The following is a 14080-nucleotide window of genomic DNA, read 5'->3' as shown; positions in this document are numbered from 1 at the left end:
TCAGCCGCCGGGCGCCGTTAACACTCAGCCACCGCGGCGTGGTCTATAGTTAGCAGACTAAAAAAATCATTTTTTTCAAGCTGATGTTCTTGCCGCGAAGTTGTCAGGGACCATTCAACTACAATCATAAAAGCTTTAAAATTTTTTTGATGCTCTTTATTCGTTATATGCTGCCTGCGCCTCTGCCGTTGCCCTGTGCTGAAAGGTGCCATCTCTCAAGTTTGGGAAAGCCGATAAACTATTTTTCCGGCCATGAGTTGCACAGAATTTTCAAGTTGAAAGTTGTTCTGCATATAAAACTGGGATGACGGCAACAAAAATAAAATGACTGAAATTATTTATTAGGGGAAACCGATGAAACGAAATATGAAATGAAAACGAAATCAAAATTTAAAATAGTCTTTCTAATCTCTGTATTTACTATCTTACCTTCACTTAGCAGTCTTAAGCAACAGCATTTGCTTGAACCGCCGGTCGGAAAGAGAACCGCGATTGGGCTTTGATATAAGCAAATAAATTGAAAACAGTTTTTTGAGAGGAGCAGATGAGTACTTTACCGTGTGCTACTTGATGAAGCTGCTGTTTATAAACTAATAAGAGTGAAGCCTGGTCACGTGTACTCGAGATCTAGGAGGTAGTTCAGAAACTCAAATTTCACAAGCGCCTATGGAAAGCTACGGCTTCTTGTTGCACTGGCGGCTCCAAACGGAAAGAATGCGTCAAATGCTGCATATGTTTCCGCAGCCCAAGAAGAACAAGTTCACCATTGTGTTTAAGAGTGCATGACCTTAGCCGTGCTAACCAAGACAGCAACAACCTGTTCTGCAAGCTCCTGAGCACGATGGCGCAAGTCTTCCGTTCCTGTTCGCAGACATCGCAACTGGAAATAGCGATGAAGAGCCGAAAATACTGCATCCTTTTCAGTAAGTTTCAGCTGCCAAAGGTGGTCGAACCTGATTGTCGAAAACCATCCCTAACTTCGTCCAAAAGTGATTGGTCTACAGTAGACGTAGTCTGCCTGGGCTTTACCATCAAACTTTGATTTGACTCTTAGCAGACTTGCCAGCAGTTCCCCATCAAAGCAGTCAGCTTCAACTTTGACTAGAGACAATGCATACGCTCTCGGTTGCACGACATCGTAATATTGGGGCAAGAAGAGAAACTTCCTTTGAGGGAACACTTCCAGTTTCAGTGCAGTGAATATATCTTGTAGTTTGTCTTCCTAGTGAAGAAGGTCCTGTAGGTTATCAAATAGAAAATCCCAGCCATTCATTGCGCGAGAGAATCTCCTAAAATAGTAACAATTTTTTCGGACGACTTGATTCTTCGAATACAGTTCAAAAGCGCTGAGCATATTGATATCGTCTTTTCTTGGGCTAGTTGGTTTTTCATACTGTAGGTGTTTGCAGCGCACACGAAACAAGGACGGACAGAAAAGGGATAGCGCTCTGTTTCGTTCCCTTTTCTGTCCGTCCTTATTTCGTGTGCGCTGCAAACACCTACAGCATATTGACATGGCGGATGTATGACCTCGCTCATATGACGCCGTCGACAAAGCTGCCTTAGCAATCGTAGCTGCTAGAAGACTTAACGAGTATTGAGAACATCGGACGTCACGACGGAAGCTGAGCTCCGCATCTCAATGGTCATGAGAAACTGTCACAGACTTGAACGACAAATTTTCTATGACTTCATCTGGGAGAAAGAGGGAAACCCTGAGGCACGGGGGCATTTGTCCACCAACTGAGTTATAATCTGACGCCTGTTATTTTTTTCCTACGCGCATATTGAAAACGAGCGATTCTCCTTAATGAGAGAGACATTTAAACGCCAGGTCAGCTAAAGAACTGCAGTCATGGGTTCAATATAACCTCAGCGTGCTGCTCTGTGGCTATCAGCCTCTAGAATATGTTGACGCGTATTTCGAAAACAATATTTCTGCCCGCCTTTGTAAATTGTTCAAGGCGAAACACGAGTTCGAAGTGCCGGGCTATGTTTTCAGTACAGCAGTGCTTTCGGAGATTTACGGGAAGTGGGTGGCTAAAATGAAAGACCTTAAGTATGGCGTCGTATTAAAGCCGAGATTTTCTTTTGCGGATGGCTTCTTTATCGCATGCGTAATTCTATTTCATTTAGCGATCTACAAACCCGCGAATCATAACGGACGAGCAACGCCAACCTGCAACGCCAACCTGCAACGCCAACCTGCAACGGCAAGTTCAGGGGTTGGTGTAAGCCCATATGTGCAGTGTTTGTGAATAAGCGCAAGGACATGTTATACGGATCTGTCTTGCGCATGGAGTAGGCCGTCATTGCATCCAATGTTGAGCACAACAAATACCATGAAAGGACTGTTTAAAATTGAGCACAGGGGTGACGAAGATTTGGCTTGACAAGATAGTTAACCAGCGCCTTTGAAATAATGCTTCTCCAACCTGTTTTCCATGTCAGCTCTTACCTGTCATCGCAGCGTTAAAATTTCATTTCTGGCCGCTTTCGGTGGCATTAGTGCAGCTGTTTCGACAACCTACACGCAGTAATAACTACTGATGCATGGTTTAGTGGTGTCTTCTAGTTATCGTGGGAAGCCGTGATGTGTACAAGCCAGCTTTCTTCTTGCGCGAAGACACTTGGCAAAAGTAGCTAGGGTATACCGTCCCTCTTCCAAACGAAGATTCCTCCTACTTGCAGCAGACCAAAAATTAAATAAAAATAACGACAATGCCACCTGGGTACCCTGCAAGGGGTGAGGAGGGACCTCTACACACGGGAGCGACCGAAGAAGTGGACAGCGTGACTTCGTCCAACTCGGGAAAAACAACAACAATAATAAAAAAACTCGCTGGGGCATTTGGCAGTTTCACGAAGAACTTGAAAAGCCGGGTTTTCAGCCGTTTCAAATTATTTAGAACTCTCGAGTGGCAGTTGTTTAGTTTCCTGCTGTTCAGATGTTGTCTTTCTGTTCTCGGAATTTTCGGTATCGAGCATCGTTTATGTACGCGGTACTCAATAAGTGTATTTCCGATGCTGATGCTCCGATACTTTATTTTTTGCAAGTGATACCAGACAAAGACACAAAGAATGTATTGGAGGATGGTATCGAAGATACATGTACCGTCGATACTCTCCATGCGTGCGATGCCCATGCCTGTAAGCACTTTTGCTTACTTTTATTGCTACGAATTACAATGAATATCTCAAATGCTTGTTTGAAGTATTTCTGCCAAAGGTTGATGGACGTGGCGTATCGCATCCTTAGCATTCCAACGGGGTACTCAAACGGCCAATCATTAAGATACTTTAGAAACGGGTAAATTATTGACCATATCCCCGAATTTGCAATATATAAGCTATTCGCGGAGAAACACCAGTTTAAGACACAATTCCTTTAGCCTGTTTGTTAGCGTTAGAGGGTGCATTTTCTCGTCAGATGTCAAACCACTGTAACTGGTTGGTTGGCGTCATTTTGTGCTGCGCCGCCAAGAGATTTCGATCATCGTCAAAAATAGTGAAAGAAGAGTACTTTTTGCTTGTTCCCAAGGCTGGAACCGCTCCCCAACTAAAGCGACAGTATGCCTAATATAATAGTGATCTTAGTGATTTAGGTTGTAATGCGCGATACGCTGCGAACGCAGATATAATCTTCAGCCACTTGTGCAGCAGGGCAGAAAAAGCAACGACTCGTTACGCCTGTCGCCTGGGCGACACAGTGATAGCGGTAGCTGTAACACAATCGCCTACCTCTTTCCTACAAGATTATAGCACTAATCCGAGGCCCCGAATGAGCCATGCAGTCCGGGACTGCACGAACGTACCAGGCGCATATCCGTGAACCAATTCTGTGCCTCTTTGGGCAACATTCTTTCTTATTAGCCACAGAATAGGAGTAGTTTTAGTTACGACATACTGTGCCGATGACAGGAGGGTTTACCAAAGCATAAGGCAAATCCGTTTAGCCGGACTAGCGTTTGCGTCCACATTGCAGCTGCGCACTGTAAATACACAGACCAATGCGCTACCAGGAACTCGGGACAACTCTCTGGTTCATGTATTTCGCCACTGCGTGGCGCATGACAAGATACTAACGGCTGTGTTTATTTTATATACGAAATATAAAATGCGATTGTAGCGGTGGTTGGATCCGAGAATCCGTTTATCTGTAGTGTGTACGTATATAGCATTGCGTGACTCGATCGTCTGCAGCGCGAAGTAGACATGCGTGTTGACGCACTGGCTTTTCGTACTGCGCAGGGAGGCGTGGCACGGACCGTGTTGTGCAAATGTCATTTTTAGGTTATGTTCCCCTTCCTTTGGAAGAAAAACGGCCATGAGTAATTGAAGGCCCAGTCTGGGTTCTATTTCAATTAAATGGCAGGAAACATGTTACCGAGAAATTCGGGACAAGTGCATTTTTTGACGGGAAGCGGTTTACGAGCGCAGTTTTCCAGCACATACGCGAATTTCATTTTCATAATCAAAATACCCGCAGATCATCCGGTGAGACGAGCGTAGTTGTGTGCTATTTATTGTCGAAAACGCACCCCACTGACTTCCTACGGCAGTTTTAATCAATTGGGATCAAGCGCACGACAAACTTAAAAAAACGCGGTTTCGTCATGCATCAGATGGTCTGTAGATACGAGGGGTTACCCGAAAGAAACCGAACTTATTTTTGTTTCAACTTATTTGTTCACATTTTAAGCACAGAACGTCAATCTCCTTCAAAGTCTTCTCCACTTGCAATGGTACGCTTGTCGAATCTTTCATTCCATTTTTCAAAACATTGTTTAAATTCACCTTTTGTGATGCTTGACAGTGCCTCTGTTTTTTTTATTCTTCTCCTCAGCAACACCAGCGAAACGCTTTCCATTCATCTGTCTTTTCATTCTAGGAAACAAAGAAAGTCGCACGGGGCAAGGTCGGATGGTGAGTATGAGGGTTGAGGAACAGGGGTCATACCATTTTTGGTCCAAAATTGTCATAGAGACAGGGCTGTGTGAGCAGGGGCATTGCCATGATGGCAAAACCAGTCACCCGACCGCCACAAATCAGGCCGCTTCCACCGCACACTGTTGCCCAATCTTTTCAAAACATCCGAGTAGAAAGCCAGGTTAACTGTCATACCCTGCGGAACAAATTCTGAATGGACGACTCCTCTCACGTCGAAAAACAAATCAGCATTGTTTTGAGGTTTGGCTTCACCTGACGAGCTTTCTTGGGGCGAGGTGAATTTGAAGTTTTCCATTGGCATGATTGTTGCTTTGATTCAGGATTTGATTCAGGATTTGATTCAGGAACACTTGCGTTCTCCTCATACATCGTCCTTATACGTTTTTCTTAATATTTTAAGTTTCCGTTCCACTTTTTCCGAGAAAAAATCAGAATGTCACCGGCGCACGCGGTTCACGACAATCAGCCATTGCAAAAACGACATTCACAAAAAACTGTCGTCACTCTAAACCTCTGGTTATACTAGTCTGACCTCCTTCAGCGACGGCATTCGGCTTACTGACTCTGGAATGTTCGTTCTATGCGCTCCTAGTCGCAAAACGCGGTACCACAGAAGCTTTGCCGACCAAAAAAATTAGTTCGGATTCTTTTGGGTACCCCCTCGTATTTCCTATCAGTATGTTCTTACCAGTACCTCAGAGTATTTCACAATGTCAAAGAAATCTCGATTTAAGAGCGACTGCAGTGGTAGGCAGTTCAAAAGTCCTGTTTTTGCCACGAAAAGAAAAAAACAACTTTGGTATAAACTAGTGTCCTGCAGTAACTACGTCACCGAACTGCACTATATTGTCGTCACCATTCCTAACAAGCTGGACACCAATGAGCATGTTAACCTTATTTGCGGTTTAACGATGCGCAAGCCTGGCTTTCCAAAATGAAATTCCAGGAAGATAATTGAGCCGTTAAACTAAAGCTTATAAAACTATCATCTGAACAACCTTGGAATATGCGAGGGTAATCTGGAATCCTCGTCAACATTACCTCACAGATAAACTGGAACGAGTTCGAAGGCCTCCAGTCCGGTTCATTTTTTCTGCTTACCAACGCCACTAATCAGTAACAGCACTGCTGGTTCAGGCGCTGCTTCCAGCACTAACCATAAGAAGAAAGGTAACCAGGCTGGAGTTTTTCTGCCAGCTGTATCGCAACCAATTCAACCTGGTTTCTGGCTTGTACTTGCGACCTCCTGGAACACTACCCTCTCGTATTAACCACCCGCATGCTATTATTACCTGCGTACACAGCTGATGTTTTTGAGCATTCTTTCATCCCTGAAACATTAATGCACTAGAATAACCTGTATCCGCTATTGTTTGTCAGTACATCTGCAGATGATTTTGTTAAAAAGTTGGAAACGTATGCTGTATAAATGATAATAAGGGACTAAATACTCACTGATATCCACCCAAGCGCAGCCATACTGCTACAAACGAAAGCTATGCAGTTTGCTCAGAAACATTGCAGTTAAAGAGAAATTCGTTCTGGTACGGGGTGTCTGGTTTACCATCACTGCATAAACGATCTTGTTCGAGCTTTATTTCTGTTATTTTTGGTTTGGTTCAATCTATTGTATACCCACCCTGTATGGTGTGTGGAATAATTTTTTTCCTCCCAGTTCTTGTTTTTTTCTTATTTCATTCCCACCCTGGCTAACAGGATTTGATTATATAAATAAAACGGTTTTGGAACATATGTTGTGGGTGGCGCCAAAGCGTGGCTTCCTCTGAGGCATACGGGAGAAAACCTAGAACCTAAATCGAATGGAAATATCCAGTCCGTCCCAATGAAAAAATTCAGACCGTTGTCACTACGATTAGTTATTCAAAGAAACGCAACATCTCCTTTTGAAGCGGCCTAGGCCACAAAGTGTAACGGCCCTAGCTGACAGCTCTTTCAAATTTAGATTAACATGTTATGCGGTGGCAGAAAATAAGCAGCGCTTAAATATTAATCTGCCGCCCGTCGTACTGTTTATGTAAGAAGACTGCCACCGCGACAAGCCGCGAAAGGCAACGCATGGAATTTTGGTGAAATCTTGTAAGATATTGGTATATGTGGAATTCCTTTTGTAAGTCACAATAAATTTTTCTTAGGTGTTGTATGCACTAAGTTATGCCTGTTTGGAAGGTATAGTTGTCGACCAGTTGTAAATCTTTACCGCGATGAACAACCTCAGCATACACCAGACGGAGACATTTGTCTCCATGCGTTGTCGTCTGCCGCCCTGCTGTGTCTTATCCTGTTTCTCACTGTTTTACCTCCATCCCAAACAAAACTTCGCAAATTCACACACAAAATAATTACGTCTTTGCCAATAGACCAGATGTACACTTCCTCACGGATGCGTAAAAACGAGAAGGAGGCGTCATAGAAGCAGAAAAAAATTATCCTTACGTCGAAAAGTGAGTATGAGTAAGCAGCGTTACGTAGAAGGAGCCGCGGGCTCATCTAAATTACATGTCAGTAGATTCTGTAATCGCGAATACGACAACTACTTCTTTACCAGCTGCTTGTGGTAATGGAAAGGAAATCTCAACAGGGGGCACGGAAAAATAGCCGTGAGTCAACCAAGGAGTGTGATGTAAGCACCAGATTGCCATAAGCAGACGCAGACCACTTTTTATCGATTTGTTTCAATAATTTATTTATGTTCCAGTTTTCAACGCAGTTCGAAGTAGCGTTTCGGCCTGGGCAACCTAATTTCTTCTTAGTGGTCCATGAAGTTTCAGATGAACAGAAGTAAGTTCTTCTGTAATGAAGACGCAAAAGAAAAGTCAGTAAAGCAACACCAAGTCACCATCTTACAGTGCATAGGAAATGCAAGAATAAAATGATAGCCAATTCCTTATGAATTGAGTCGCCTCAGTACAGGCGGTCTAGAATAAACGAGGCGAGATACTTCATTCTGTGGTTTTTTACCACAATTTAGGATTGCTATGCGAAAAGGAAGCCAGGGATGTAGACCTCAATTAAAAACGTCGGACTCGTTGCTCTGCTTATGACTTCGCTCTTTCTTAAAAAAGAACACGGTAACACTTACACTTCTTGCGGAGGAGAGCACCGTAGTGGTATGGGGTGCCAAGACCGTAGCCGTAGTTCAGGCCGTAGCCGAGGAGACCGTGGCCGTAACCGTAGTGGCCGACACCATAGCCGAGGGTGCCAACACCGTAGCCGTAGACTGGGGCGGCGTGGTAGGCAGCGACAGCTGGGGCAGCGTGGGCAACGGTGGCCACAGCTGGGGCGTGGTGGACGGTGGTGGTGGCAACAGCTGGGGCAGCAGCGTAGGTGGCGACTGGGGCAGCGGCGTAGGTGGCGACGGCTGGAGCAGCGTGGGCGACGGTGGCAACAGCTGGGGCAGCGGCGTAGGTGGCGACGGCTGGAGCAGCGTGGGCGACAGTAGCAACAGCTGGGGCAGCGTAGGTGGTGGCGACCTTAGTCACGGCTGGGGCAGCAGCGTAGGTGGCGACTGGGGCAGCGTAGGAGACCCTGGCGACTGGGGCAGCAGCGTAGGCGACCCTAGCGACTGGGGCAGCGGCGTAGGTGGCAACGGCTGGGGCAGCGTGGGCGACAGTGGCGACCTTGGTCACAGCTGGAGCAGCAGCGTAGGTGGCGACTGGAGCAGCGTAGGAGACCCGGGCAACTGGGGCAGCAGCGTAGGCGACCCTAGCGACTGGAGCAGCGGCGTAGGTGGCAACAGCTGGGGCGGCGTGGGCGACAGTGGTCACGGCTGGGGCAGCAGCGTAAGTGGCGACTGGGGCAGCGTGGGCGACGGTGGCGACAGCTGGAGCGGCGTGGACGGCAGTCACGGCTGGGGCAGCGTGGTAGGTGGACACAGTGCGAGCAACAGCTGGAGCAGCGACGGCGTAGCTGGCAGCTGGGGCGTAGCTGTAGCCGAGGCCAAGACCAGAGTAGCCGATGCCGTGGGAGAGGCCGTAGGTGGACAGGCCATAGCCACCGTAGCTACCGAGGCCGTAGCCGCCGATGCCGTAGCCTCCGGCAACGTAGCCAGCGAAGGCGCTGGTGGCCAGAGCGAGAACGATGCAGGCACGGAACTGCGAACATGGGCAGAAAAGGGCATGTAGGCAGAAAATATTCAGTGAAAAGGTTCTACAGCACTTGCTATGTCTTTGGTGCAAGTTTCTATCGTGAGCGCATTTTTCTTATTTCAGAAGGTCGCGTTGCCTTTGCCGCTCCTGAGTTGTTGAGTTTTCATTTTATGTCATCGAGTCTTCTGTAGTTTACTCTATACTTGCGAGAAAATCTATGTGGAGACTTTGTCTTAATAGATTACGTTGTTCGGTGAGACACACAGGGGATTTTCTCAATAGTTTTGACCCTGTAACTTCTCGTGGATGATCTGAAAATGCTTCGAAGTGCACTTCCAGAACTCTCCTGATACGCGCATCGACGCTGTAATAAGTGTTACCTGAAAGAAACGACACCCACATCTAATCACTGGTTTGAAGTAATCAGGTGGTATTATTGATGCGAGTACATCCCTGCAACTGTGAGTTGACTGTGCTGGTGCTTGCCGCAACAATACTTTTTTGCTTTGAGCTGTCGCTGTCCTGGGAAATCCTCTAGAGGACCCTATTGAAGGTTTCTTACTTCTTTTGTTGCCAGAACTATTGAATGGGAAGGAGCGCTTCATTTGATCTTGTGCAAATCCTTAGACTGGCAGAGGTGTTGACGGCTCCTCAGTGTCAGAAGACAGCAACTGTTTTTCTATCCTTAGAAACAGGAAATCGCCCCTACACCAAGGTGCTCCAGAATCTAGAGCCATATACTAGCTTCGATTTTGAAACTGTGAAGGAGAAACACGATCCGATGGTCCTACGCAAGTATATGATAGAGAAGATTCGAACTGATTCCGAGGGTAGACTGCGCTAAGAAAATAAAATACTCAGTGGTTCTCACCATGGCTTCGGTGCGTTGATAACGGAGGAGCAGAAGCTTCTGATTTTGTGCGGCTCTCACTGTTTCTTTTATACAGAAAGCCACCTAAGCTTCCAGCTTATTGGAGAATTGTTATGACGTAAGCAATTCTCCGGATTCAACCGGTTCAAATACCTTCGTGTTGAATAAGGGAAGCTCATATGCCCTCTTCTTCACCGCTCGTACTACGGAACCTGATCCGTTCTTTCTCCCTCGTTGGGTGAGGGCTAGTCTAGGTCACTTACGGCCGAGAACCGTTACGTGCGTCGCTTGTGAGTGGGCTTTTATTCTTGTCGAACGGGTTGGCTTCCAGTATTTTATCCTCGCGTTTAAGAATTCAACTGCTGCACGGTACGCGCCCTTGTCTTGCAGAATTTGTACGTATGATCGGCATTAGAAATTACTTTGAAGGTTGCACGTGGTATACAACGGTACACATACGATTTACAAGTGTGACACTACATCTGCGAGAACGGACGCGCTGGGATATTTGATTGTTTTAGTAAGGTAAAAATTTATGTGCCGCAATAAACGGCTTTTATACGACACTTTGTACGAAATGAGGGCATCTTTTGGAGCAAATTTCAATAGAAAGCTGCTTGACGCTAGTGGATGTCACAGAATCCTATTCTAATATTAAAGCTGGGTTTCATTTGCTCTGCAATACTAAACACTTTGTTAAAGAATCTTGTTTCGGATCTGAAACAAAGTTTTTTTTTTGGACTGGAATAAAAGAACTTGGTAATGGAATGAAGAAAACGAAGCAATCTACACATAGGAAAATTGAGGGTGTGCCACTAAGAAGCAAGGAGGTCGCGCAGAGGGACATTGAACGAAGGAGAGTTAAGTGTCCTAATAGAAATCAAGACGTAGTAGTCAGCATTGACAGGGCACGCGATGCGCAGGGAAGATAACCGATGGCCTTTAAGAGCAGCGGACTCGATTTGAAATGAACTTAAGCGTAGCAGGAGGCTGCAGAAAGTTGAGTGTGCGGATAAGATTTGAAAATTCTCCTGAATAAGATGTCTTCGGCTGATGCATGACCGGGTAAATGCGAGATATATGTGAGAAGCCTTTTCTATGCAGTGTGCACTGTAACGACGATGATGACGAACGAAGTATGTACCAATCCTAACCACATAGCGTTCTGTGATGAAACGGTACTTAACTGTTTTTATTCATAACTAGGCAATAAGTGCCTTGGTGATATTTCGGCGTCTTTTTTCTTTTACTGACCCGTTGCGACGGTTGTACACTTGCTGCATTGAGACGGTGTGCAATAAAAAATGCACTTGGGTTTAAAATAGCGAAATGAAATACGCAAAACGAACGGGTATTTTGTGTTGTGTGGATTTGTCAATACAGGGCTCGTGAAGGAGCCCTTCTCTTGTCCTATCGTCAAGCAATGTACCAAGAAGGTAGCCCATTCCATCACATAACAGGTAACTTCAGAAAAATTGTCATCATTGATACATGCGGATGTTGTCGCTTCCTAGAGGAAGAAACGAATAAACGATGTTTGACGATAATGCAGATGCTGAAGCATTACTGTACCCCCTTGCTACTTTTTTTTCTAATTCAAAAGACTTGCCGTGGGGAATAAGAAGACGGTGACGCCAATATTTCCTACTTGGAGTCTGCTTCTCATTGGACGAAACTGAATAAAAAAACTTATACCTTTATTTGTACGCACTGTGGGCGAAAGATATAGACGAGGCAGCTATCTCTGTCGCTAAGAATATTGAGGGAAGGCTGAGAGTTTGCTTGAAACCCTCAAAGCGCCTAGAACAGCTTTCCTTTTTTCTCTTACTTTTTGGTTAACTTTATTTGCCGTGGAGTTCGTTTCTAGATCGTTGTCATGTGTCTTTGCTCATCGTCGCCGGTACGCAGCTTTTCACACTTTGGATTGCTGGCCATCACCTCTATGTTTCAAAGGTTGGCTTGTGTTGTTGCATGCATGACATGCAGAAGGCATGAGTACTCGATTTCTTCTTGAAACAAAAAATTAATTCCCCTCGAATTCATTAATTTCGAAGTTAGATCACTTCTTTCACATTTTGTGTGTGTGGGTGTGTGAGAGAGAGAGGGAAAGAAAGAGAGGGAGAGAGAGTGGTTTCATATATTACAAAAATGTACAAGTGGCAAGTAGAGCTCTTGCTGCGGTTTATTTACGGGCCAACCCGTGGTGGTAAATTTAGGTTCTCTTCGAATACTTCTTCCCCGAAACAGGATATAACACTAAACATTGTTAGCTAATAAATTTTTCCTTGATATCAAGATTGCATTGGCATTTCAAACAAGCCCATGTTCCTGCCTCTGAATCCTGCTCACTGGGACACTCTAATCGCCTTTTAAAATCCGCCAAGCTTCGACTTGAAAGCCTACGCGTCCTTTCAGTTTATTTCTTTCCATCTCACCCATTCATTTTTCTTGCTTCTTTGCTTTGAATGCCCTTTTGTGTGTTATCTTAACTCATTCATTTATTCCGTGTGGTCACAGTTGTACCAGCCGCCACTGTATTGGAATGTTTTTTTTTTCTTTCTGCAGTGGTCTTGCTCGTAAAATTCTCTTTCTGATCAGGTTTCCTCTTTTCACTTTTTTGTATTCTGTGCTAATATTATGGCTTTTCCCTGCGTTCTCATACAAGCCCAGGCCGTCAAGAAAGTACAAATTTTTAAACTGCACTTTTTCTTCCCTTTTGTGATTTCCTTTATTCTCATCCTTAATATGCGTGTCAGTCCAAAGTACGCCACTGTTGCTCCGGTTTAGCTAGTTGCATTTTTTTCAACTTCAATAGCTCAATAAGGAAGTATCGCCTCTAATTCCTCAAACGTTTCTTGTAAGGTCTTGTTGAAAAAAGAAAACATTGTATTCTTTAAAGTCACATCATATTTAAGTTCGTACGTCGTAGGAAGGGTAGCTGCCTCGCTACAGGAGTATCATTTTTCTTTCTCTGCTCAGCACAAAAGAAATATGTTTGCACGCACTGCGGTCTTTTCCCTCGGGTGTGAACTTAGAGCATACCAAGAAAGACTGCTGTTACGACTTACCATATTATGGATACGTTAGCAACAGGCAGTCTCCCATGGGGGTGATGTCATACACTCATACACGGGCAGTTCAGGTTAAAAAACAAGGCTTTTTTCTTTTTTTTTCATTTAATATCGCTTTTGGCACTCTTACATACGCATGGGAACAAGGTTGCGAGACAGGTTTTGGTTGGATCACCGGGAGCAGAGTGTCATCAAGTGTCCGCTCTTGTGATTGCAATCTACCGCTCGTGTTTTTAACCACTTGCTCCGAACGAGATTTGCCAGCAAGGTTATCGTTTCCGCGTCCGCGCTGTCTCGTCTACCTCATCGTGCTTTTGGCAGCCACTTCGAAATGACTGAGTAGTCGAGGACCTGGTCATGCATAATTCGGGTTTGGTGATCTTGGAAATTTTATAGCGCAGCACACTGCAGCGACGGTATACTAATTGTGGCCGTGTTCGCGGTCACTCGTGGCATATCGTGCCACGAAAGCACTCTGCGACCTGGGCCCGTATTACAGAACTTTGTCAAAAATCTGTCAAAAGTTATTGACAGTGACGTCAAAATGACGAAACGATGTGACGTCGACGCCTGACGCAAAATTGACGCAACGAGGAATCAGTCAATTACAGCAGAGCGGCGCCCCGAAGCATTTGCCTGCACGACGAGGGACCGTCTGCTAAATTTTTGCTAAAAGAGTAAAGAAATGCACAGCGATAAAAATAATTATTATTTTATTTTGCCAAAAAATGATGTTTAAAGCTAAAAAATATAAATAAAAACAAGAAGCGTAAGAAGTTAGGCTATTAAATTTGCTAGTGGGTAACTTTTGCTGCCGCGGGGGTGCGCAGACGGCTGTAAAACTTCAACAAGCCGCTTTGCACGGAAACAGCTGTTCCACGCCTTGATACTGTTTTATTACGCGGCGACGAAAATCAAGGTACTGTGCGGTTGATCTAAGTGCGGAAAAATCGACGAAGCCAGCTTGTTAAGGTCTGTGTTGTTCGGCTTTTACGATCGATGATAAAAGTGTCAAAGCGTGAAGCGTTGTATGTGATGTGTGGTCGTCTGTTTCTTTTTCCTCGACCGGTAAACAGAAGACG

General features: G+C 45.1%; 1 protein-coding gene across 1 annotated transcript in view; it reads right to left on the bottom strand.

Moving 5' to 3' along the window:
• Positions 1–1639: 1639 nt before the first annotated feature.
• LOC149363391 (uncharacterized) overlaps positions 1640–14080 on the bottom strand; it is a 16762-nt gene continuing 4321 nt past the window's right edge. Inside the window, exons 2-3 of the mRNA XM_089568512.1 lie at positions 8051–9062; positions 1640–1695 (exon numbers count right to left, since the gene is read on the bottom strand). Of these exons, the coding sequence (XP_089424638.1) occupies positions 1640–1695; positions 8051–9062 (1068 nt within the window). The remainder of the gene's footprint in view (positions 1696–8050; positions 9063–14080) is intronic.

This window comes from Amblyomma mixtum, chromosome 2 (genome assembly GCF_055824585.1).
Source record: "Amblyomma mixtum isolate Tamu chromosome 2, ASM5582458v1, whole genome shotgun sequence".
Classification (NCBI taxonomy): domain Eukaryota; kingdom Metazoa; phylum Arthropoda; class Arachnida; order Ixodida; family Ixodidae; genus Amblyomma; species Amblyomma mixtum.
Note: the sequence above shows the minus strand (reverse complement) of the source record. Positions and strands in the feature narration are given on the sequence as shown.